The sequence below is a fragment of the Nipponia nippon genome, unplaced genomic scaffold (genome assembly GCF_047370975.1).
Source record: "Nipponia nippon isolate SJK-2023a ecotype South Korea unplaced genomic scaffold, ASM4737097v1 scaffold_5, whole genome shotgun sequence".
Classification (NCBI taxonomy): domain Eukaryota; kingdom Metazoa; phylum Chordata; class Aves; order Pelecaniformes; family Threskiornithidae; genus Nipponia; species Nipponia nippon.
This window is the reverse complement of record NW_028262369.1, coordinates 19,899,590-19,926,404: the sequence shown is the minus strand read 5'-3', so window position 1 is coordinate 19,926,404 and position 26,815 is coordinate 19,899,590. Positions and strand designations below refer to the sequence as shown.

The window sequence follows — 26,815 nt, the reverse complement described above, 5'->3', positions numbered from 1 at the left end:
GTACTCTTTCTATTACCAAACACTTAAGAGTCTTTGCCATCATTCTGTACCACATGAACCATGCAACCTTTCAAATTCGTACATTTTAGAACTTGAATCTTGATTTAAAAATAAACAGACAAAAGCAACTCCAGATTACAAGAGGGACACCCAACAATTACTAGCCTCACCAAACTTGCTGTTAGCACAGTTAAGTCATTTTTAACTGATAAACATCAAGAAAGATTCTTGGTGTTTAGCTCTTCCCCCTCATCTTGTAGATGAGGGATATTACATCTCATGGTTTGAAGCTGAACTTAGAATAAACTGGAAATAATGAGAAAAAAAAAAGAAGCAAGAAATATTATTGACAAATCTATGTATCAGTTATGTCTTATTCTTGACTAGGTTGCTAGCCAAGTGTGGACCAGCATATTAGGAATATTATTCAAGAGAGGAAGTTTTGGAAAGGATGACTATAGAAAAAAATGGAAAACTTTGGCAGAAAAGTGTATGCAATTGCAAATTAAGAAAAACTAGTGCATATATTGGCAGTGAGTGTATTTTCAACGGAAGATAGTAGCTCACAGTTAAGTAGATATTAAGGACTTCATATGAAAAACATGAAAGGGTTTATGCTTAGTTTGAGTTGAATCTGCAAATATCCAAAATTCTTGCTATTATGTCAAGAAAGAGTGAACACGTGAAATAAGTTACAAAGTATTACAAAATCCTGGAGCAATAGTTTCTGAACTTTTTGGTTTATGACCCTACTTGGATTTCTTAAAATCACATATTGTAGAAAACAGATCAACTGGATATTAATTTAATTTAGGCTATCTTTGAGTAAGAGCTAAGGAGAACTTCATCCTAAGATAGCCCTTATAAAAGGATTGTAAACCCTGATAGCACCCAGCTTATGGAGCCTGAAATAATAATTAGGAAGCCCACACGCGACAAGTTTCTTTTAACGACCCTCAGTTACATTTTTTTATGCTGTTTGGCATATAAATAACATATTCATTTAATAACTATTTTTTGGCAGATGTTTGCTTCTGCATTCTATTCTACAGTCATAGAATTGGAATTCTGGATGACTAAGGAAAGCTTCAGAGACAAATGTTTTTATTTTTAAAAATTATATGCGGTTGTACTATCACTTTGCAAATGACAAAGCCTCACAATCACAAAACTCACATTTAAACTTTTGTACTTTTTAAAAAAAAAAAAATCACTGTCCTTTTACAGTATAGCTCCGTATTTTATAAGCGGGGTGGATTTCTGGTCAGCTGGTTTACATTTAAGTTTTACAAGCATAAATTTGAAAGCGATCAATACAGCTGGTACTAGAAAAGCCCTACTATACATGTTCATGCAGAAAAAGTAATTTTGAAGGTAAAGTTTGTTTTGGTTAGGGAACTGCTCACAGACAACATGGCAAGCAAAGTGTCTCTTTTGCAATTGTAGCTAGAAACTGCAAGTGTCACCACTAGTACGAATAGTATCCAGATACTTAAACATAGGAACTACAACATAATCTATCCCATGCAAGGTATATTTGCTAATATAAGCTGCATTTGTTCCTAAGAGATTTTGGTTTTATTGTTATTCTAGAAGAAACCTTGTGCAATCAAAGCCTAGGACAAACTGCAGAAACGAGCAACTTGCTGACTGACTTACTTCCCAATAGCATATAAACCCCACTGGTTTCACATATTCAGTGACCTTGAAATGTGTACTGGGTGTAAGAAAGAATCTAAGTCAAGGCAGGTTGGTTTTGTTTTGTGGGTTTTTGTTTGGTTTTTTGTTTTTAATAAAAGAGCACAAACTTAAAACATCAAGCAATGACAAGAAGATATACAAAATTTCATTACTGTTGATGAAAGCAAGCTAAAGAACACCATAAGGCCAGGGAATGCATCCTAAGGATTTTCGTCATTTACCCAAACATTTTGTTGCGTCTGCACGCAGGCAGACTCTTTGGCTCGGTTATTTCAGGATTACATGGTTTCAGGAGACAAGACCTCTTCCACCTTTGTTCACAGTTTGTACCTACTGCCCCAGAAGGACACACCACTAACTCGCAACCTAACCTAATACAGTAAAATGCTAAATCACAAATAAGCAATAATAACATACAACAATGTTACTTATGGTTATTTTAAATAAAAAGCCAAATCCTGCATTGAACCAAAAAAACAACAAAAAAAATTACAGAAATTCCACATCTATAAACAAAAGACAATTTAACCTAAATACATAGCAAATATTATTTAATTGCATCACGTGACTTCGATCTAGCGTATAACACAAAGCTACAACTTTATAACCTCTTCATACACCCTTCAGTTTCACCTTGTACAAATCTAAGCAAAAAAAATAAAACCACTGACAAAGCCGAGATGCAGTACATCTGAAAACAAAACAAAACAACCAAAAAAAACACAGTTCATGTAACATCTTAATGATGCAAATGCATGAACAATACATGTTTTCAGAGGTTGTTCAGCTCTCCTTTTCTGAATCAGGCTCTATAGGCCGTGCATTCAGGACCATTATGTTCTTACTCTGATTTTTGGTTTTCTTAGCACCACTTTACAGGCATTCTCAACCCTGAACATTTCTGAGTTTATTGCTTTGAATAAGCAAAAGTCTCACGGAAAGACTTCTTTTTATATTAAAAGAAATAAATTAGAATATAGGGCAATAGAAACTCTAACATCTGGATTATAAACCACACACTACAAATAAAAGTGTTCTGACCAATACAATCAAATGAGAAACAAGATAATTAACAAATTTTAACCTTGTTATGGATGTATTTAATACCGACATTTGCATCTGCAGAAAAACGTTCACTTTGGAAATGTGTCACAGCTCAGTCCTAGACTCTAAGTTAACAAATTCATAATTCACACTTAAAATGCACAGCAAACGTTCAACATGACAGTGCACAGTACAGTTGTTACTGAACCTGAATACAGAACATCAATACTTTCTCCTTTAATGATGGAGATTGTATTGATATGTTGTTAGCATTAGAATCCTATAAATACATATGTGCAAGTCATTATAGATAAAGATTTTGTAAACAGCTAATGTAAATACATTAGCATGTAATGACAGACGACCAACCCTTTTGGCAATGGCAGTTTGTTGCATAGTTATCGTATCAAAGGTCAGTGCAGAATCTATGTTTTTAACAATATACACATTCACAAACTATCAAAAGAAGAGTAACTTTTCCTGGTTTGATGCTACACAGAATGCTAAAAGTTTTATCTTCCAGGTGACAAGAGCTTTCCTGAATTTATTGACAGATGGTCTATTTAAGACATTAAAATACAAGTGCAATAGGACACAGAAAGACAATATCGGAAGAACTGTCAACACTTTCGGCAAACCTTTCTTAGAAAACGATTGCATTTTATGAGAGGAAGTATGCTCTGGTGTAAAAGAATAGTCCCGATGGTATACCTAGAATTTTCACTTTGAAGTGAATGAGCTGAAAGAGCTATCAAAACTGATTAAAAAAATAAGGCATCTTAAAAGTATAAGTAAGGCACGCCGAGAATTAAGTTGTATTGTGCCACTACAGAATCTCTACCCAGTCTAGACCAAAGGAATGCACTTTGCAACATCTAGCAAGACAGAGCTGTACTGAATGTCAAAAAAGATAGTATAACTTCTAGTAAATTAAGCAAATATAACGTAGAACATACCATACAATTATAGTTTACTGTGACAAAGGCTTATGATGATGTTCTAAAATTCACGATTGAGGCCAAGTATGTTCTCCTAAATGAACTGACAAAAGACCACGATGTGTTTCAAATAGCTCCATCACTGTCAATGGAAGATTGGCAGTTTTCAGAGAGTAAGATGTTAATAAAAATGGCAAAAGCAAAGTGATATATCATGCAGCAGGTCACACATATTAATCAAAACACAGTACATTTTTAGCTTTAACAAAACATCGTAACTTTCAAAAGAAAACACCTTTATCGATTAGTCTTAACACTTAATTCTTATGGACTTGGTGGTGAAGAAATTAACTTACTTCACTCAGTGACATTATAGAATTGGTTAAAGTGCTGTAGAAAGAATAAAAATCATTTGCATTTCTCTATTAAAAATGGTTTTTATTCCTCTTGAAACTTGCCTTCAGTAATAATTAATTCAAATGTAAAACTGATGGAACAGCATTAGCAAGAAACAGCTGGTTATCTTAGAGGGCATTTATTAAAATATTTCATGTACTTTCCCAAAGTACTGTGCAAGAAAAGCGTATCTATGCCCTAAGCTGAACAATCTCATTAGTCATCTTTTGCTTTTTCCTTTAGATATTGCCTCTCCGTAGGTCAAGTGAATAAAGTCAAAGAGTTGTGTAGCATTGGCAGCATTACCCAAAATTTTAGAGAGCTCATCCTTTGACAGCGTCACTAGCTCTGCAATGCTTTTAACGTGGTTCATTAAGGCACGGCAGTTTTTTGCATTAATACCTGGCATTTTTAATAGAAAGTCCTGAGGACCGGGGTTATACTTGTCTGACTCAGGAAGAATTTCAGAATCTGCTGTGACAGCCATTGCTGTTTCTGCGTCAGGTTGGGGATGGTTTTGTTTTAACTCTTCAAACAGTTCAGCCGTAGCATGGGGAGAGGGACACCACAGGATACGTAACTTTGGGAAATGAAGTGTAAGAAGGGTTAGTTTAGAAGTAACATCATTACTGGAAATTTCCTGATGTAGAGAGCCTCGTGGAATCAAGGAGAAAGATTTGTTAGGATCAAATTCGATCAGGAGAATTGGTCGCTTATAGTAACGGGACATAGAAATGCACTGTGTATACAGTCTTCCGTTATTTAAGGAACCAATCAGATCACTGATACTTTTCCGCTCTACACAGATATCAGGAGTTAAAATATAATCTCCAACTTCCAAAGTAACAGGCTCAATGTCAATGCCACGACGATGAATCAGCGATGGAAGCTCGCTACGGAATTCCCGCATATCCACTATTACAGTTTGCTGAACACTCTTCTGTTCTTGTCCACCTAAAGAGGAAAATAAATACAGTTAACCTAATACTTATCACCTCTGGCTCTGGTTGTATAGTTTTCCTGTGTGCTGCCAATACTTCTGTAATGGATGGAATTCACATCTCACAGATCTTCACAAATTCAGCAGGTATAGTAAATCCAGACTTTATTTAATTTTTCACTGTTATAGACAAAAATCAGTTGCCAAATTATATACTGTATTTTATGGAGTATGCTCTGCAGTTTAATAGAACTACCACACTACCTGCTATAAGCTTTGTATATGTGACAATGAAATACATTAAACTGTAGATGAAAGTTATTTAAATGCTTCAGGAAAATCTTTAAAAAGTTGCCTGCAAAACAAGATAAGAAAGCTGATCCTTTTTATTTCCATTTGTTTCCCACAGAAATACAGCATTTTATTGTAGGAGTTGTATTTTAGCCTCTTATAGCTCTGTAGAAGGACACATGAAAAGACTGCAGCATCAAGGCCACGAAAGACATAATAGCAAAGATTAGAGAGCATATGGTAAAGGAGAGCAGGATTACAAAAATGACAGCAAAGAAAAACAGAGGCAGAGCTGTAAAGGTGAAGACAGAGTATACGTGTCAAAAGAAAGGAAGAAAAATGTCGTTAGAACTGCAACAAAAGAAAAAAAAAGATGCTTTATTGCAAAGAAAGTAGACAAAACCCACAATCTGCAGTTGTTTACCCAGGCAATCTGTTTTGCCAAGATCAAAAGAAGTCTCCAACATTTACTAGCTCAAGGACAACACAGCGTTTGACTATCTGTAGACTTCAGTTTTAATGTTTTAATTTCTCTCCACCTCACTACAAGCAATACTAGACAGTCTCATAACCAACAAGCTGCCCAGAAACAAGCCAAATGTCTTAATGGTAAAATACTTCATTAATCGATATTTTCTTTTTAAAGGAAAACATAATTCATTGTCGTTGCACAGGCAGAGGTAGATGGAGTAAGGGAGATAACGTTTCTTTACCATCAGGACTGCAGAGTCAATGTGCAACGTGTCTATGACCCAGATGCTCTGGATGGGATTTAAATGCAATAGTTACAAGTCTTTTTCAAAGCTTAGAGCCACGAGCCCAATTTCAGGAACTGCTCACCTGCTTTGCGTGTGTCAGTAGAAACAGAGGCAGGTTTAGCATCTCTTATTAGGTCTAGGTTTGTTTCATCTCTTCCTTCTCTTTCTTCAGGAATAACCATGCTGGCCTTCTCTCTAAGGAACCACAAAGAAAGAAACACTAAAAAACTGCAATTATATGAGAAAAAATAGATCAAAATACTTTAATGCCCTTCAGTCGGATGTAAAATTATGTATAGTTTCATACTAATTGCAAACCTGATCAGATGTGCAATTGACGAGGTTTTCCAGATTGTTGGGCTAGATGCTATATTTGTATTTTCAATTGTTAGCACTTTTTAGCATCCAATATTTTTATTTTTAGAAGTTCTCAGGGCATATGAAACAAAGGAACTAATAACTAGTAATAGCAGAATAACCTGGTGAGAAGACACTGTCAGTAAAAATACTGTCTTACACAGTCTAAGAAAACAATTGTTTTGTTCCGCAAAATGACTTAAGTCATAAAAGCCTTAGGAATACCATACAAGAAATGTTACCTGCAAACAAAAACACATTTACAGAAATGAAATTCATAGACGAAAAATACAAGTGGTGTTGTTTAGCCTTTGAAATTTAATATTAAAAACCCTAAAAGTAATAAACAAAATATCAGGTGCTTTGAAAAGGAAGGTTTTGACTTGTTGATTCTCAGTGGGAAAATTCTTTTAACATCTGAAAAGCAATTGAATAAAAAGTTTATTTAAAGCCTTCACACAGTTAAGAACTTCACTGTATTTAAAATGTAAGCATATAAGGGAATCACATGAAACATTAATAATAAAGGTAGTAAACTAATTTTGTTACCGAATAAGTTTTTCGAAGGCCTCCTTCTCTTTTCTCAGAGCTGTGAGATAGCGCTGTTCTTCTGTTGAGCCCCCATATATGAGGAAATAAACCCTGTAAGGTTGGAGGGGGGAAAAAGTTAAAAAAAAAAAGATCACAAAACTGCATATTATGTTAAAAACACCCACAACCAATATTTAAGATTAGTAGCAGTACATGCCTGACAAGTTAGTCTTTAGGCAAGTGAAAAAACACTATCTTTTTCTGTAAAGATATCTTCTGTAAAGATACTGCAGAATCAGCAACAAAAATTCTTATATCCAGTGTTGCCTCTTTTCCCGGTAGCAGATATGCTTACTGGAATTCTGGGATTCAACCAGATGGGACTCAGATTTCAGTCAGCCATTCAGTAAAGACACAAAAGAAGTATAACGGAGAAGTTACTTTCTTACTGTTTTTAAAATCTTCCCAGCAGATTATATATAACAAACTAAAAACTCTGCAATCATACTGGATTAGGAAAAAACACCATCTAAGATTTTAAAATTATGTATTTGTACAAGAAAATCGTAAGTTCTACGAAGAACAAGGTGTCATTTATCTCGCAGAGATGAACACACCAACAAATTAAGTTTTATTCCGCAAATAGAGATTTACATGGAACGTACAAGAATTAATAATTACCTTAAGGAATTATTTGCCTATAGCTTTCCAGCACAGTCATTTTTTTCCAATTTATTTTAATTGAGGTACATTTTGACAGACTGATAGGATTTTATTCCTATTACTTTTTTCATATGGTGCATCTCCTAACTGCTACTTGCATGACTGCATCTGATTTTCCTGCTCTGAAGTGTGGGAACGTGATGCTGGAGGTAGATACAACACATGCTGATTAGGCAATTAAAAATAAATTGTACAAGTAACGTAGTAATCATCCTCATGCAATATACTTTGTGAGTTCTCTCATGTGTATCTGCACTACAGAGTCCTTAGCTGGGTAACAGGTACAGACACACTAAATGCTGCCAAACTGATTTCCATTTTCAGCTACAGTGCATATATACAAATCTTGACTGGAAAACGACAACTGCTCTGTTAAATTTATCCAAATAATTTTCATGAGGTGATTAAAGTATAAAGCATTATAATTCAAAAGGTAATAATTTTATATGCCAATAAATTGTGTTTCAACTGTACAGCGCATTTATTCTAAGACTTAAGAAATTGCCATAAGTTATTTTCAGAGAGGTACAGGTATAACTAGTTTCCTGCATTCAAGAAATGGTGTATCAGGCAGCCATATAAATGAAAGATAATGCAAAACCTCATAGTGTATATATATATATATATATATATTAAGTTTTCTATATTTTTAACTAGTCTGGAACATCTATTCATAGAAGGGAGTTTTGCAATTAAGAAGTGTATCAAATATACATACACAATGTGGAAATCCTTCTGTCAGCTAACACCAACACCAAATATAACTGCAAATACTTCTCATTTTCCTTATTGCATTTTTCTTTACTTGTTTTTCTGTTACAGTTTCTGAATTACTGCTCTTCAGCATGACCAGACATCAGGAAAGGTGAAAATTAAAGCCAAAATGAAGCCTATTATGTAAAAATCATAGCTGTAGAGACAGTTTAAAGTGAGACTACAGCTCCTCAAAATGGATCTATTGCCACTAAGATCATCTAAGCGGAGGTCTTGCAGAAGACGGAATGAACTTTTTTTTTTTTTTTTCAGATATGTTTCTTTTAGGGGACTAAATACCTGCTGGGAAGTAAAAATTATCTTTTGGTTAAATCAGACATTATTCTTTTGTTTAAAATTAAGAAGAGGGCTAAACAGAAATTAAAAAGTAGTTAAAGAAGATCACTAGATGCACATTCTGCCTTGACTGCTGAAAGTGCACTTTTATTTTTTCTTTTAAGACTAAATTAGACTGACCAAGTCAACTTGCCTCAAAGGCTTCCCAGGCCTGCTTGCCTTGTAGATTTCCAACTGCCGAACAAAAGTTAGTTCTGCATCATATAATACAACATATCTTGGTTCTACTTCATGCAGTACCCGAGTGAGCGCGTAGGGATCACTGCAACCCTGCAATGGATGAATAATTGTGAGCGGGTTCTTGAAAATACCGTAGTAACAGTCTGAGGGTAAGTTCACATGGAAATCTTCAGGAATGGTCTCTTCAATACTGCTTTCTTGGCTACTGCTTAATTCTTTGTTATCTTCCACCTCCATCTCCTCTCTCTTTTCCTCCTCAGTTTTCCCCATCATTTGGATTATAGTCCGGTCTTGCTGCTTCTTGTGTTTATTTTGTTTTGAAGAAGCCGTGAGTTTGGCTTTTTTGGCTTGAGGCCCTGTGTCTGGTCTGGCATTTCCTTTGGACTTGACGGCTTTTCTGTCCTTAATCCACTCTTCTCCAGCTTTCTCATCCTTTCCGAAGGTTTTGTTATACAGTCTTGTTAAAAAAGCTTCTGCTCCAGCAATAATATACTCCCTGAGCTGTGCACAAGCTCGGTCATCACTGGCACAAATAAGCACTTGCCCTGCAGTCAAGAAACAATATCGTGTTTATAACCTGTTACGCTGTACTACTTCTTATCCAGCTACAAGACATCTCTTGAGCAAATCGTTTTTAATAACCCTAGAAGCATGCCTGCCTTTACATTTGGTTGTCACAGTTGCTCTGGACTTTCCGGGAGCCTAAATTGCATGATGTTTTGTACCAAGCAAGATTAGAGAAGGTTAATGGAAGTTCAGCATTCCTTATTCCTACACCATCTAAATTAGTGAGGTTTTCCTTTTGACCGTCTGAAATGAGGCAGATATAGCATGTATTGAAACATATTCGGACAAATACATTTTTTTTTTTTTTTAAAGGTGGAATAAGAGAGAACTTAATTTAGACCATTCTAATTTTCAGCCTTTGTCAGCTGTGTTAAAGAGTCTAAAAAATACATGTTTCACACAGTATTATTGACATTTGTGGGCCCTGAATAACAATTCTCCACAAGCTGACTCAGATAAACTCCTACAACACTAGGTGAGAGAGCCAGTTCTTATCCAAAGTCAGAACACCGTGGGTGGGAGAAAAGAGCACTTTTTTACCCTTACTGTTTCCTAAAATAAAACTTGGTGAAATTTAAGGGGATGAAAAACCCTAAAATAGGAAAGGCAGCAAAGCAGTTAGAAACACACTTGCCTTCTACTCTCTACCCCATTTAGGTTCATCTCCTGGAGAAGCAAATTTTCTGGTGCGTGAGAAGAATGTGTAAGATGGAAAGGGCGTAAGGCAGAACCCCTATTCTTTTTTGAACCTGAACTTGAGAAATGAGTGAATGGTACCTTGAGATTATATAAATTTCCACGTTATTACTTTTATTGGTTTTGAGACTAAAGGTATCAGTACAATATCGAAATTAAAATATTAAATAAAAAAAAAAGTAAAACATTTTAACAATACAGGTTCTTTTCTAAACAGTATTGCATAGTAACCAACTCCATTTCTCTTTTAGAGCATGAACTAAACAGGGATTTATGTAAAACTATTTAGTTTTACATAGTTTATGTACATGTGTACGTAAACTCCTCATCTTAACTCCACAAACTATTAAATTTAAAACTAGCTCTTTAATAAAACTACAGTAAAGAATTAGGCTCCTTCTCTCAAAAGTCAAGTAGAAGTAAAAACTAGCTGTACTGTGAAAACTTACATCACTTCGTATTCTCTCACCTGGACCACCAAGGTCTTCGCTGTTCTTATTCTCATTTTCAATCTCTTTCAGTACTTCTCTCAAAGCTTCCCATTTTGGGTTACTTTCTAGAACCAATTCCCTTTTCAGTTCTGAAACACAATAAGATTGAACACAGCAGTTCTTACAGCCAAAATATCCTTCGGAGCTTTAAATTAGCGGTTAGATGTCAATAGCGTGATGGTTGTTGGCAAATATGATATTCAACAGCCTACATATGCAACTTGTTATGCTGATGGGTTGGAGAGCACTCTTACAGAAACATTTAAAAATGGGGATAAGTGCTTTAGCGAAGGAAAAAGTTAAAATATTCACTCATTCTTCAATTCTGAAACTCCTTAATATATTTTTTTAATAAAAGCAACAGCAGCCTCCTACCCCTTCACATAAAATAATAATGATCAAGCTAAACACCAATGTAATTCAAGAACAATTTCATAAAAGCTCTCCCAATGATCAGCAGAGCAAGCTTAGAAGAACCCCTTACTTCTTCGTGACTCTGTTTTATGTTGTTTATTATATGCTTTTTGAACTAAGATTATGTCGCTTATCCCAGCTAACAGATTGAGATCTTGAGCTGTATAAGATCATGTCGGGAATCATAGCACAATAATATGCAGAGTGTTTGAAATCGTGTGACACTCTCAGACTTAAAATTAGGAATGATCAGTACCATTTTCCTTCTTTACGTCACTTTTTTCAGAGACTTTGCCTTTCTGATTCAGTTTCTCATCTGCAATGCGATAAACTCTAGCTCGAGCATTTACAAACATTGAAGTACTGGAGTCAAGAAACAGCCAACCTAAAGAGGAAAAGAAAGCAGTAGTAGTTTGACATTCGCAATGTGCACGTGTTTCAACCCTTTCCAGTAAAAGCCCAGATTTCTCATCTGGAATACCTGTGCTACCTGCTTGCTATGTAATTACTAGCTTAAAAGACAGAAATGTGATGCAAATCTCACACTGTTAAGTAACAGCAGTTAAGTGGGAAGATGAAAGCATTATCTGTCAATAAAAACCTACGTCCTTATGGCTGGTTATATAAAACCTAATTAGATACCTTCATATGTTTGGGAACGTTAATTAAAAATATCAACATTTCACCGTTTCATGCATTAACTTGTATGGTTATTCAGTGTTTACCTGAATTCTCACCAAAAGCTTTTTCACTTGCTTTCAGTGACTCCAGAAGATTAAGGAATGTGACACAATCATACTGAGTTAGATACAGTAGCAAAGTACGTAGTATCTTCAAATCCTGGACCAAAGATTTTGTCTTAGCTCCGAGCTGATGCCAGAGAGGATCTAAATAGTGACGTATTGTCTAGAAATATAAATTGGAAAGTTCAGCATGTCAAATATATAGTATACTAATCAACAGAAGAAAGCACTCTTTTTCCTTTACAGGGGATGCCACTAGTTTCCCAAAGTTATTAAACATACTCAAATTGAAGATGTGATGGTGAAATATTTCTTTTGACAAGTAATCACTTTTTGCAGAGTTAACATAATATAGATACCTTTAGGTAAAACATTTCAGCAATTAGCAGATGGATATCATTTAACGCTTTCAGTACATGTTTTCCTTTCCATATAATAATAAAATATGTGTAAAAATAAAAAAAAACCCAACTTATTTTACTGGTACTGGCCTGCACCTTTAGTATCCAGCATCCTTTACTTAGGTAAAAAACATTATAATGTCATTTAATTTTCAAAATAAGATGAGTACCATGCAGATATGCAACTTATAGAGCATAAGAAAAAACTCTCCAAATATTTAAAGTACAGGAGGCCTCACATCAAGATTAAATCACAGGTAACAAACAACTGTGTTTCACTATGATGGTTGAAGTTTATGATTTTACCCTACAGAAAGCACATGTATGCCAGACATTGCAGATCTGCCAAAAATAACAATGCACACACAATTAATGACAAAGATAATGATTAAACGATACAACAGATACAGGCATGTGCACGTTATGTATTACATACAGTGCTTCTCCTAATAGAGAAAATAAAAAATACAAGCAGGAAATTCAAGAGGAAATAAAAGGGGAGGAGGAAATATCTGCATACTTATCTCTAAAGTATTTTGAGCTGAAATTTCAGCCATCTTTATAATCACAGAATCGTTAAGGACCTCTGAGATCGAGTCCAACCATTAACCTAGCTGCCTGGTCCACGTCTAAACCATGTCCCTAAGCACCACATCCACAGGTTTTTTGAATACTTCCAGGGACTGTGATTGCACCACTTCCCTGGGCAGTCTGTTCCAATGCCTCACCACTCTCTTCGTGAAGAAGTTTTTCCTAATATCTAATCTAAACTTGCCCTGGCACAACTTCAGCCCATTTCCTCTTGTCCTATCACTTGTTACTTGGGAGAAAAGACCGACCCCCGCGTCACTACAACCTCCTTTCAGGTAGTTGTAGAGAGCGATAATAATAATAAATAATAATAAACAACCAACCATGAATCAGGATGTTCTTACTGTACGGACTCCAAAAGTGAAGGAAGAGCAAGAATACCAATACACCAAAAACCTTACTGGCAACTATAACATCGCCATTACAGATTAACACAGTTTCTCTCCTTGTACCAGTAATAAACACATCATGGGGGAATACTCAGTTGCTGCTGGTTATTTATTTTACAAATAATATTTTGGTTTGCACGGCAGACAGTTTGAAGATCGACATCCCTTTAGTTAGACACAGTAAAACAATCAAAATGGTTACCTTGTCAAAAGGTTTACCAATAGCATTTTCTAAAGATAGATCTTCTACTTCAAGAGCTGGATTATAACGTTTGAGTTCTCTCAGACAGGCGTTCAAAATGTCCAGGATTGAAGTCTGGATAGCAAGCATAGCAGGGGTCATTGACACATGTATTTCCACCACTTCAGGTTTATGCTTCTCTAAAAATGAGTTCACTGCTATATGAAATCTAAGAGGAAAACAGCTTATTAAGATTTACATGGATATTTTGCTTGACCTACAATTATTCAGAAGTTTGTATAAACTACAATTACAATTGTTTTAAATGTAAACAAGTAAATTAATTGCAAAAAATTAGTTTCTACAAAAGCAAAGACTGCAATCTTATGAACAGCCTCAGAAAACCATCTATTCCACAATCATGACTGTAGTCATTCTAGTCATGTGAGCCTATAGCACTGGTGAATGATACACAGAAAATTTCTGCACTAGATTCTACATCATTATTACACATAACAAATATTGAAGTAAAACAACAAAAAAATCTCTTAATGGAGAAACTGGAATGGGTTCATAAATCCTTTGGAATCACAGGGATCCACTAGCAGATTCTGTGACATTCCTAGCTTCTGATTATAAGCAGCAGGTCCTTGTTAGAACATTGCCCTTACAGCCAAGCCGGCTGTACAGGTATATAGATGCTAGCAGATTTTTACTAACAGAATGAGGCTCAGAGAATGCTATGTCTGCTGACCTCTGAAACTCAGTGGGCGTTTCCCTTGCCGCATGCTGCACCCCCAGGTCTTTTCATGGTTCAGAAGCCAAGGAATAAAATGTAGAGAGCTTCTATTCAACCCTTCCTATCCTAGTTAACATCCATTTCTACTTCTTTGTGATACTGAAAGAAAGACTGTTAAAAAGTTTACCATGCGAAGTAACAGTAGGTTAAGATGAAGTGAAACGCATTCTAGACAGGACTAAAGGAACAAATGGGCAGACCTCCTGCCCAAGGCAAGACCGCTAAATGGGTAATAAGCTGAAGTACACAGTTTCATTTGTGGCTCTGCTCCTGAAAGACTTAATGCATGTCACAAAATTGGCAATTTGGTTTCTATCAGTCATCAAGAAATATTCTTCATACACAACGTACATGTAAAACAAGATTAAAAAAATCTGACATGTAAAAAGAGATCCATGGAATTTCATCACAGTTGGAAACAAATACCTTCATGAATGGCAGAACTAAGAGACTGTGTTCCTGTTACTAAACAGATTATTTAAGCCATGATGTAAGTGAAGGGTTTTTTTACGCTATTAAGAATGTCACTTTCTGCTGTGATTTCTATTGGCTAAAAGGACAGCTATACCATAATGTTCAGCCCCTTATAGATTTGTGTCTATTTTCAAAAATACTTACAGAAATTTAGCATCTTTAAGACCATTTCTGTCAAAAATTCAAATGAAATTTGTTAGGGAATACAAGAGGGAACACAGATTAGTGTGACTGCATACATCTCACTTTCTTAGGAACCCACTGTAACATCTTTCATATTTTTTTTTTTCAGTTTAACACTCCAGTGAAGTAAAGAGGTGCCTTACCTTGGCCACAGATAAAGTTTCCTGACAAAAAGATTTCTCATCACTCTTTCCACGTGGCAAAAGCCAGTGTTAAAGGCAACTGCATTATCTGTAAAAGCTTTAATGAAGCCTTGCTTGTTCTTCTGGCGATAAAGTCGCAGGATAAATGCTTCCTGACAGGACTCAATGATTCTGTGCGCTTTGTATACCAAAATGCCTGGCAAAATAAAAGGTTTTCAAGTTAAAAAAAGTAAAGAAAGGTCCAATTTTATATATATTTTTACTCAAAACTGTCTTATTCTGTTTAAGTTTTTTTCTTAAGTAAAGTACAACAGGAATTTAAATCTTCTAAGGTGCTGGTTGAACAAACTTTCTGGGGTTCAAACCAAGCAATTCCTCAGTTTCAGTACCATGGAATCCCCAAATAACAGAACTGGGCTAATGATGCATCTTTAGCAAAAAAAAAAAAAACAACCTTGTGCTTGAGTGGCAGGACTTATTACCTTAGAAAATTCTTTCTTTTAAAAGGAGTAAAAGCAAATGCAAGACATAACACACTATTACAACAAAGCAAGTTTGGTATGTTCAATATTGTGATATTTTAAATTATTTTTTTTTAGAGAAGTTTTGGAATTACAGACTTGTCAAGTATGTTTCATTGGTAACAGTTCAAGTGTTCACACAATCAAAGAACTTCTGAGAACATTTATTTTGCCTTTCTCCCCCTTCCGATATTCACATTCACACTTGAGGACAGAAAGTACCACCAACTGTATGAGTACACCACCAATTTTCTTCATGGCTATGGGTGTATTAGGAAAAAAGATTTATCGTGCACATTTTGGTACAGAGAAGTCAATCAAGAGTTTAACTCCATTAAGAGTTTGAGGTGAATCCTTCTGGGATTTACACTTCACTCAGCCAAGACCAGTTAAAACCAAGGCTTATTTTTTCTTAGTTTTCTACATTACATTTTTTCACTCTCCCCCTAGTGAAGTGAGGCCTATGTGGTACTTTTATCTGTTCACAGCTTTCAGTGGAATAATGAATGCCTTTCTAAAATGGAAGCAAAGGACATCAAACATCACAGGTTTTACCTTGTACCTACATAAGCCAACAAACTTACAATGCATTTAATTTCTATAACAAGTTTCTTCAACTCAGCACCCAGCCACTGATTTTAATGTGCCTTTGCTTTGTAAATGAAAAAGCATCTATAAGAATCCATATAAATGCTAGCCATTCATGATCACGTCATGAAATAATCCACTAAAAGGTATTTTTCTATCTAGATATTCTTACATCTCTCCTATGAAGCAAATTTTTCAGGACATAATAATGATTGTACTCATTTCTGAACATCTTCCAGTTTGTCAAGATGTGACTCTGAAAGGACATTACAGGAGACACAAAATTTGTAACAGGCCAGTAAGACTAGGTGTTTATCATAATCCCTTCCTGCTTTTAGTTGATATTTTTCTCCTTATGAAGTGAGTTCATACTGCTGTGTAAGCCTTGGTAGAAACAACTTGCTGCTGTTTACTACAACAACTTCCATCAGTTTTACTAAGCTATTAAGTACATAACTTCTATTTGGTCAAAACCACCAGTAATAATAATTCTTTACTGCAGTAATAATTTCTTATTAGCTGAATTTATGAGTTCATCAGATGTTAATTCACGTGATTCTACATTGATTTTATAAACAACATTTATAACACCTAGAAACACTTTACTGATTTTTTTTGCTATGTTAACTCCTCAAGAAACACCATCACAAATTGTTGTTGGTTTTGTTGTACAATTTCACACACAGATAATATACATTTCCAACAGAACCACGTGTTACTGAAGTTTTAAATGAAGCGGCACGTCTCTCAAAGCTGCTGTCACACTGACCTCTAGCGGCAATGCAAAAACTGTAACAACTCTGTCATTATAGGACAGTACTATTTTTTATGTCTTTAGCATATTTCTTCTTTTCGTACCAACAAAGTCCAAAGGTGTGCTTTCTTTCTCTCTTTTTTTTTTTTTTTCCTCCTTCCTTCTTTGGTAGGGCAGAAAGGTAGGGAGGAAGGAGTCAAGGGGAAGAGAAGAAATTAAAGTAGGTTGCCCAGAAAATGTGTTCACTTTTTATTTTTTTTAACCTAGAAATATCAGAATAGATATTTAGATAACAGTAAAATATTCTTATATTCCTGGCTCCTAAGATAGCTATTTTACTAGCTCTCCAGGCCGTAACAGGGTTTCCAGCTTAGTCAAGAATGTAAAACCAGCGGTGGTTGGAAGAGAAGGGGACCAGAACATGAAAGGAAAAAGATAACCGTAACATCTTTCATGTGTAACTTCTATGTAACAACAAAAAGGGTCACAAGCTATTCCCAAAACCTTTACAATGATAGTAACAGCATTACTTCATAATACTGCTATTTAGTGTCCAAGGTGTGTCAAGACAAAGATTAGTAAGGTATTGCTATTTTTTGATGGGAAAAGTCATCAGGAGTAATTGGTTAATGCAAAAAATAGGTAGTGTGCATGGTTGATAAAACATGACACCTAAAATCAGTTTTAATCCTAGGCCATTTAATCATAGCCCAGTGGCCTATAGACCACAGGACACTATTTCTCCAAGTGCAATCAATTATTCTTTGAAAGCTAGTCTGAATTTTATGTTTCTTATGTCAATGGCATAGTTTCACTGCTGATTTGTTTTCCAGCCACTTACTGATATCAGAAAGCCACACAAATGCATGATCCGGTATCTAAAAATAATGTGGATGTTTTCCAATTGTATGATTAAATAAGGCAAAACAAGTTTGGAGCAAAGAAAATCATTAAAAAACCCCCAAAACCGAACTACATATTTGCTCCTTTTACCTCAGTCTTTGTGGGGAAAAAAGGAATAATTCTTCAACCTCAATACTGGTTAGTACAACTCTTCATATAGAATTAAGCTTTATATATTTTCAAACAGAACAGTCTTACCTTTATTTCATTAAACTCTTACCAGTAATGAGGTTTGCAGGAATTCTGTCAGTAAGGAAATCTACCACAAGGATTCGACTTGTTGCAAAGATGACTCCTCCTTGTGTGTAAAATTCATATCGAGTATTATTTGTAATTTCATTGGTAACACGCCGAGGAAGATGAACAACTCCATCTGACCTCAGCTGATCAATGAAATACTCCTAAACCAAATGCAATAAAAACACAAGTCATCATTGAGGTAACTGATAAAATGGATGCAAAAAAACCTTAATTACACATACTCTGTTAATTTTGAGGACCTGTCCAAAACAAATTAAAAGCATGACAGTATAACATACTACCTAAGGAAGTCAGAATTACCATGATTTTTTTCTTCTTAGATATACTTTGTTCAGTTTCAAACTCATCCAGGTGATTTAAAAATCTATGTATTTTTCAGTAGTAGCCAGCCAATACCTAAGCAAACATGAGCAACTGACACTCAAAGGAGCTTACACTTTCTCATATTTTAATAGCTCTTTTTCAGAGAATACACAATTTTAATACTGACTTAAGAACAGAGAATTGGGAAGAGATCGTCTTTTAGTCCCCTCACCTGCTATCAAAGACAACTACAGCAGGTAGGTCATACGTGTCAAGCTTAATACATACACATGTCTTATAAACTACAGCTGTGATATTTATCCACCTATGGCCACTACAAAAAGTCCCCAGAACATCACCTGATGGTGGGAAGTCTCCTTGGTTCCAGGGAAAAAGAGAGCAGCATCTTTTGTACAAGCAGGGACAAATCTGCCAGCGAGTTTCACCCCTTTCTGCTCACTGGCTACTTACAGATTTCTGCTATTTACAAGTTATGTATATAAGCTTATTTTAGCTCGTTATTATTATTGGGACTTCATCGTGCTGCATGAGTGGAAATTCGGACCTTGACTTGATCCTGAAAAGGCCTGACAGCTTCTCCGCGGTAAGTGCAAAGGCCGGGCACCGGGCCCGGGCCCGCAGCCTGCGCTGCCGCCACGGCCGCCTGCCCCCACCCGCGATCCCACGCAGCCCCCCGCCTGCCCGCAACCCGCCCGGGCACCCGCGCCCCGGCCTGAGGAGCCCCTCCGCTCGGAGGGAGCGGGCAGCGACCTCCGCCCCCCGGGCCGAGACGCTGACAGGGCGGGCGCGCCGCCAGCCCCCCGCGGGATGCGCCCGCCGAAACCGAGCGGCGACGCCGGTGAGGGGGAAGGGGCGGGGCAGGCGCGACGCCGCTGACAGGGGCTCCCCTCACCTCCTCGGCGGGGCTGGTGTTCAGCACCAGCACCAGGCTGGCAGGCTCGCAGTAGAGGCGGAGGAAGCGCAGCAGCAAGCGGTCGATGCCGAGCCCGCGGGCGCAGATCACCAGCCCGTCCTGGTGGAAGAGGTCCAGGAAGATCTGGCTCTCGTGCTCCAGCAGCACCGCCATGGCCGCCGGCCCCCGCCGCCGGTGGTGGAGCGGCGCATGCGCGCCAGCCGCCGCGCCCTCCCGCTGCTGGGGTGGCGGCGCCCCCTGCCGGACTCAGGCGGGGCGGTCCTCCAGCGCCGAGCGCGGCGAGTTTTCCCGCCCAGGGCGTGAGGTGCCTGAGGCGGAGCTCCGGTGGGTGGAGGGTGGCGGCAGAGGAGAACCGCCGGCGTGGAAAATGAGGTGGGGAAGGGACTTACCTGCCCTGCAAGCTCCCCGCAGGTGCTCGTATTCAGGCGAGCTGAAGCCCCCTCTCCTCCTCGTGGGGTGTAGGTGTGTATGTGCTAAGTGTAAATAGGAGACAGGGGGTCTTTTCCTTTTTTATTATAAAGTATTTGTTGTTTGTTTCTAATTACTGGCATTTCTTAAACAACAAAAGCAAACTTGACTGAACTTCAGCTTGCATTCCTCACACAAGGCATCAGTACCTCAGTATTTTCCTGGTACCTCATTTTTTGGTGTCCCTACCTCAGTCAGTGCAGAAAAGGATGTTTGTTCATTCCCACAGGGGTGAGAGGCTCTTCAGACCTGCTTTCAGAAGCAGTTGAAAATGAAGGACACTCCTCAGAGTCACCCTACAATTAAGCTCGGTGAAAGGCAGGTGAACTTCTCTCCGGCCCCTCTTAAAATAAGCAGTTTTTCTGGGTCCACTGCAGGGGCCAGTCACTTCAACTGGGTCAAAATCACTCTGAGAAAGTGAGTGGGAAGACTGACAGCTTTTTTTGCAGGGTTATTGGGCAGAGGGACAGCATACAGTCAGCTTCTTCCATAATGTGAATGTGTGGAAGATGTTCCACGTCTCTTTTATTTACGCTGAGTATTAATTCCCATTATCTCCCCCAATATCATCTTCTTTTGGTAAAATGCCATTATCAGGGCATTGAGTCAACTGTCTAATACATTCAAATAAATACTTTCAGTTCTTTGTTTCGCATTGCCACATGTTGGCAGTTGCAATGGGGTTTCATTTGGTTTTTGTTTTTGTCTAAGGGAAAATAAGGTGTACAGCTGCTAACATGTTCTGTTACTGCATACTTACTCAAGTTGATGCTATTAATGAAGATGCACTTTCCAATGCATTATTTGTAAATTTGCTACACAGTCAGGATTATGCTATAGAATCTTTTAAATTAATATAGGAAATTTTCAAATTGTTTTATAATATACATATTATATATATTTGCATTTTAAAATGCAGCACAGAGACTCAGGGCAAAGTAGAAAAAAGTCTTTAAAAACTGGCAAAAATTAATAAAATATGGGGACTATTCTTGATTTTTCTCATACATGTGTCATATTTCTGAAATTTTATGCTGATACCTGAACAATTTTTTCTTTGCAAATTGGGTCATATTGCCAATTGTCGTACCAAATACCATGCTTTCGTTCTCATTTTTAGCAGGCTGCTACTAAGCTCTTTGACGTTTGCATTTAAAACTTATTTTAGACTATAAAAATGTCAGAAAACCAGTATTTTTACTTGGACAACATTTCATTTTTGTGGCCTACAGGTCATTTTACTGACCAAAACAAAGTCTTATGCAATAACATGATGATTAGCATTATCATTTATTACTATTTTTTAATACTATGTGAAAAGCTGTAGTGCAATAAGGCTACTTCTTTGAAGAATTAGAGTATTCTATAGAATTGTCTGTATAATTTAGGAACTAGCCATTTCCTTGACCTACTGTTTCCTACATAAATTAGAAATAATACATTTTCTAATGGTCCAAATAAAATATTTCAGCCATCTCTGTAGTCTGACTTTATTTTGCACTATATATCTATATTTATATTTTTTTTACTTTGGCTAAATATAGTATTAATGTTAAATTGTTGTGAAATGTACTTCTTGTGCTTATATATTTATTAACCAGTAGAGGGCTGTCATTTGTTACCTTAGAAGAGAAGAATTTAGGCCTGAATCTTGCAATTCATTTTTGTGTAATTTTTCTTTGCAAAACATTAGAGTAATATTTAAAAAGTATTCAGAAAACACAAGAAAGAGCTTGTATAGGAACAGGATAGATAAAATTTGTCTAAGAATTAGCTAAGAATTAGATATGATATGTAATTTTTAATTTAGGAAGAACAGGCCAGGAGAGTGATATTCATGGGAGTACATGCTAATACATTTCTGTATTCAACAATGCAGACTTGCTTTTAATTTTAATCATATTAAAACTTGTGTTATATATATGTATGTAATAAGCATTTTGAGTAACTTCACAAGTTTCATTCCATATAAAATTATAAACAAACACAAATTATAGGCTACTTTCAAACTGATAGATTATATGAGATGGTCAGTACAGCCCATTATCAACCTCCCAAGAAAGACCTTTACTTGCATGTTTTGAAAAGCCATTAACAGATCTGTTTACTTCATCATATTAACACTATATGAAAGGCAGGTTAATTGCATGGTAGTGCAACAGAACAAATCACTGGAAGTGGGATTATTATTTGGATCACTCGTTATTATTGGTATCACCAATATTAATATTAATCTTCTCTTTAAGATATGCTTTTGACAACTAATTTTGTTTTAAATTTTAGTTTTGACAAGTTATTAATCATTACTAGGGAAGAGAAAAATGCAAGAAACCACGACTAAGTCATTAATCTGCCCATTTGTGTAATCACAACAGACTTTTCTGAAAACCAGTAACAGTTCTTGTGTGCCATATTAATAAACTTTTGTTACTGATAATGTAAAGAGCTGAGGAGAACTCCCTGTGAGAAGAAAACCAATATTTAGATAACTTATGTAAAACTTATTTTATATTCTTTCTAAAACATCAACATTTTATTTTGTCTTCCATCCTATCTCTGTATTTAAGTAAAACTCAGTATTTTCAGCTGTGAAAATGTGGTGGGATTTCCTACTCTGTGGACTTTTTATTGTGTCTTTCGCCTGATTTGTTGTTTGGATTTTAGCCTGATCAACCCTGCACTTGGGTCAGAACAACCCCAGGCAATGCTACAGGCTTGGGGAAGAGCGACTGGAGAGCTGCCCGTCGGAAAAGGACCTGGGGGTGTTGGTTGACAGCCGGCTGAATACGAGCCAGCAGTGTGCCCAGGTGGCCAAGAAGGCCAATGGCATCCTGGCTTGTGTCAGGAATAGTGTGGCCAGCAGGAGCAGGGAGGTGATAGTGCCCCTGTACTCGGCACTGGTGAGGCCACACCTTGAGTACTGTGTTCAGTTTTGGGCCCCTCACTACAAGAAGGACATCGAGGTGCTGGAGCGTGTCCAGAGGAGGGCAACGAAGCTGGTGAAGGGTCTGGAGCACAAGTCTTATGAGGAGCGGCTGAGGGAACTGGGGTTGTTTAGTCTAGAGAAGAGGAGGCTGAGGGGAGACCTTATCGCTCTCTACAACTACCTGAAAGGAGGTTGTAGCGAGGTGGGGGTTGGTCTCTTCTCCGAAGTAACAAGCAATAGGATGAGAGGAAATGGCCTCAAGTTGCACCAGCGGAGATTTAGGTTGGATATTAGGAAAAACTTCTTCACCGAAAGGGTGGTCAGGCACTGGAGCAGGCTGCCCAGGGAAGTGGTTGAGTCTCCATCCCTGGAGGTATTTAAAAGATGGGTAGATGTGGTGCTGAGGGACATGGTTTAGTGGTGGACTTGGCAGTGCTGGGTTAACGGTTGGACTTGATGATCTGAAGTGTCTTTTCCAACCTAAACAATTCTATGATTCTATCATAGACTACATATTTATGTAAGAGCAAAAGAAGAGCAAAAATAGAAATACTGATATTTATTTGTGGGTGTAAAGATACATTGGAAATTGAAAAAACGTGCTCCATACTTTGGAAATTTATTATAAGCCATCTTTTATCCACATCTCTTCATGTTCTTAGAATATTTAATTCTGAGGTGGGCACTTTCTCTGATTTGTAATTGACTGAAATAGATTTTTCTCCAGCAGTCTACATACAGAACATTCTTTACAGGTTAAAAAACATTTCCCCTATAAAGGAAAACCTAATTATTCTTTTTCAAGGAAGATATTGTAAAAATTAAACATGATATGCTTTTGCTAGGTTAAAAATGAACTCCAATTAAAGAATTTATTTGGGCTATGATCTGATGTATAGGCAACATTACTAAGGGAGAGGTAAGTTCTCATCCTACATTGGCTCTGCACAGACCATGAGACCCTGGAATTCCTAACTCCTTCACCTTCGTTTCCTCCTTAGGTATAATTGCCATACAAATAACAGCAAGTGCGGCCTGTGATGTACTTTGTCTTGAGTAAACTCAGAATTAAACTTAAGCACCTGTTAGTGATTTCCACGGTATTTTTTCTCCACAATTACAAAGCTAGGTTAAAAACTTTAAGGATACGTACAGTTCGTACTTAAGTACCCTGAACAACTTTAATTTTAATTTTTTTTCCTCTACTTGCGCATCTTAGATAAATAATATATGTGGTGACTGTGTAGAGTATTCCATTGTAATCGTTTCTAGATGTAGGAGTCATGAAATACGACAAGGTTTCTTTATTATAGCAATATATAAAAATGACAGATAGATGAAGTGTTTTAATACATTACTTATGTTCAAGTCTGTCATTCATTTCTAAGGGACATGGTCATATTCACTAAGAGATGTTTAGCTGTTCATTTAATAGAAGTACTTTTACAAATTATCGGCTTTATTAGCAAAAGAAGCAGCAGTTGGTGATGCAATGGGGAATGTAGGCATTCAACACGGATGTATAGAGACAGTACTGCATATGTGTAAACATTTGCACCCTTGTGACCAGTCTAGATTTGTTGTATAGTAGTGGCAATGCAAATCTGGTTTTGCAATTTTAGTTGAAGATTCTGTGTTTCCTGACCCTAAGTGAAAAAATATTGATGAAAAACATAACATTCTGAGCACTACTAGAAGTGTCTTCTTGTGAAAAGAAGTGATCTTGCAATGGTATGACTTAAAAATTGATCATCTGAACTGCAGATATGTAACATAAGTTGTTGGAACATGTAATTCAATGGGTATTTATTTATCCTTCTGATTCTAACAGAGTAGTTATAAAATTTAGGGATTAGAACTGGAGCCTTATGAAACTATAAATTACTCTCACTCACAAACCAAATATTCTATCAAGTTGTTACTTTGCTAAAGAGCTTGCAGAAGATCTCATAGAGAAAAACGTGTAAGATAAGATTGATGCAACATTCTGAAGAGCATGCTTTTTAGGCACCGGGAAAAGAGCTAATTTGCAGCTCAGCCTGTTATTCTCATCAGTCCATGTCGAGAAAGGAGTGATGTACTTTTCTTTCCAAAGCATATTTGCTTTTGTGAGTAAATCAGATTTAGTCATTGTTTTTAAAGCTGTATTCCAAAACCAGTGTTTGCTGTGTAAGTGAACAAGATAACTTTGCATAGAGTAACAACATTGCTGTAGTAGTGTCCTGTGGGTAGAATAAGAATCAAAACTGTGACTGTTCCTAAATTTCATTGGTAAAATATTGTTACCTTACAATTAGTATGAAGTATCAGTTTTATACAGACATTTTTCCTGAGGCATAGTATCAAATTTACTGTTTCTCCGATACAAAAGTAGTTTAGCAAGGAAATGTACTAACATGACAATTAAAAACCTTTTCATATTCATTTGAAAATTGTAAATGTGGTATTAATATTGTTTTACATAATAGACATTTCTAATTAGAGTGCTTGTAGCCTATTATTGAAACAGGATATTGCTGCTAATGTAGGATCACATTTGTAATAATTTACTTAACACTTTAATAACTGAAGGCAACTGAAGTTTCTTCACTGAAGGAACATTTGATTTTCATACCTCTATAACTTCTCCTTAACTTTTAAAGAGAATGTAAAGTTAACATGAAGCAAATTTTCCATTCCTCTAAGCATTTGGTTATAGGATATGTACAGCAAAGACAGCAATTGCAGCATTTTTACACTGTTGCTCTGTTTATGTACTTCCTGAATCAGTAGCCGAATTTGAGGGGTTAAAAACTGAAATTTGAGGGTTAAAACTAAATTGAGGGTTAAAAACTGAGTTGACCAAATCCACAATTACTAGACTTTAGTGCTATCCAGACATGGACAGCAACCAAGCAGAGGAAATCAAGACTCAAATTTCAGTCCTGATCTTAAATTTGCACCATCAATTCATGCCTTGCCCAGTGATGTCAACTTTCCTATAATGCACTGTGTGTGACTGTTCAAGGAACCCAGGAAAATGACATCTTACTTTAGGTAACTGTTTTCTAGGAAGAGAGACTTAGATTTCTGAACGAAGGGAAAGGCTCATCCCTGCTTCTACTATGCCAAGTAAAACAGGATTTGTAAGTAAATAAAATAGCCATCTGCCCAGTTGACATATTCCAGCAAGGTAAAGAGGATGGTTAACTGCTTATACAAAAGAAAAACTAAGTGTCTGACTGAAAATATGCTGTATAGAAGCTCTACAGTACAATGTCACTATTTTCTTATGTTTTTTTCATTTTGGGCAGTTCAAAGTGAGAAATAATGCTACCTCCTATCAGTGTTACATTATTCCAAAGGAAATAGTTCAGGGATTGTGATACTTTCTCTTCTCTTTATTTCAGTAATTATTGGCTTTTACATCCTAGTTTGAATGTATCACATTTCCCAGAAACATATCAGGAAAACTAAACTCCTCTTTCTTTAGTGAATAGTATCTTGAACATCATTGGAACATTTATAAGCTTGAATGAATTTCCTGGGATTTATCACGCAATACAAAAACCAAATTGGAATCTACATCTTTACTTGCATTTCAAATCAATATGTCTTTTCTACTCTTTACTTTCAGTAACTGTATCTGAAAAATTAGATATGTACCAAATTATCACACCTCTCGGATTTCTGTCTTAGTAAGATAGTATTATGAATGTGTGATCTGTTCTATTTTTAATGATGTTTTAAATTCAAGTTGAAGTAGAGAGAAAACCATTGGCTTACGTTCTTCAGAGCCTGTAGGAAACCTCTAACTACGAACCAAGAATCATTTCATAGTTAAGACTGAAGCTGGCTTCTTATTTTAGACCTGAATTTTAGACCTGAATAGTAAATTGTCTTCACTGAGCTTCAAGAGTTCTTTGAATCGCTTTTAAACTTTGCATGCTGCATTTTATCCTGGAGTGTATGTTTCTAGGGAGTTTGTAGGTTAATCAGATAAAATGTTTTACAAATATAACACTCAAAAATCTCATCTGACTGTTGAACATTTTCTTATATCCTTGAAAGTGTGAGGCCTACAAATGTCCCAATGATTTAATTCTTGTCGTGCTAAGAAAACAAGTACATAGTTTT

The 26,815-nt window shown here is 36.5% G+C and overlaps 1 protein-coding gene across 2 annotated transcripts; it reads right to left on the bottom strand.

The window, feature by feature from the left end:
• Positions 1–1,242: 1,242 nt before the first annotated feature.
• Positions 1,243–19,473, bottom strand: ERCC4 (ERCC excision repair 4, endonuclease catalytic subunit). Of its 2 annotated transcripts, none has more exons than XM_087730706.1 (11): positions 19,285–19,473; positions 18,028–18,208; positions 15,042–15,237; positions 13,464–13,686; positions 11,863–12,043; positions 11,394–11,522; positions 10,702–10,812; positions 8,923–9,514; positions 6,975–7,067; positions 6,151–6,263; positions 1,243–5,033 (listed from the first exon to the last, which is right to left on the bottom strand). In XM_087730706.1, the coding sequence occupies exons 1-11, from the start codon at positions 19,456–19,458 to the stop codon at positions 4,300–4,302; spliced, it is 2,727 nt and encodes a 908-aa protein (XP_087586832.1). In that variant the 5' UTR covers positions 19,459–19,473; the 3' UTR covers positions 1,243–4,299. The 2 variants fall into 2 exon arrangements, with proteins under 2 accessions (XP_087586832.1, XP_087586833.1); XM_087730707.1 differs by having other exon boundaries at positions 13,464–13,671.
• Between the last annotated feature and the right edge of the window lie 7,342 nt (positions 19,474–26,815).

What these genes read in the sequence shown, in the direction of transcription:
- ERCC4 (XM_087730706.1), bottom strand. Translation starts at nt 19,458, where the DNA reads ATGGCGGTGCTGCTGGAGCACGAGAGCCAGATCTTCCTGGACCTCTTC. An exon ending in TGACGTAAAGAAGGAAAATG is followed by an intron (nt 10,813 to 11,393) that starts GTACTGATCATT and finishes ATTGTGTTTCAG; the next exon opens with AACTGAAAAGGGAATTGGTT. An exon ending in CGAAGACCTTGGTGGTCCAG is followed by an intron (nt 9,515 to 10,701) that starts GTGAGAGAATAC and finishes TCTTGACTGCAG; the next exon opens with GGCAAGTGCTTATTTGTGCC.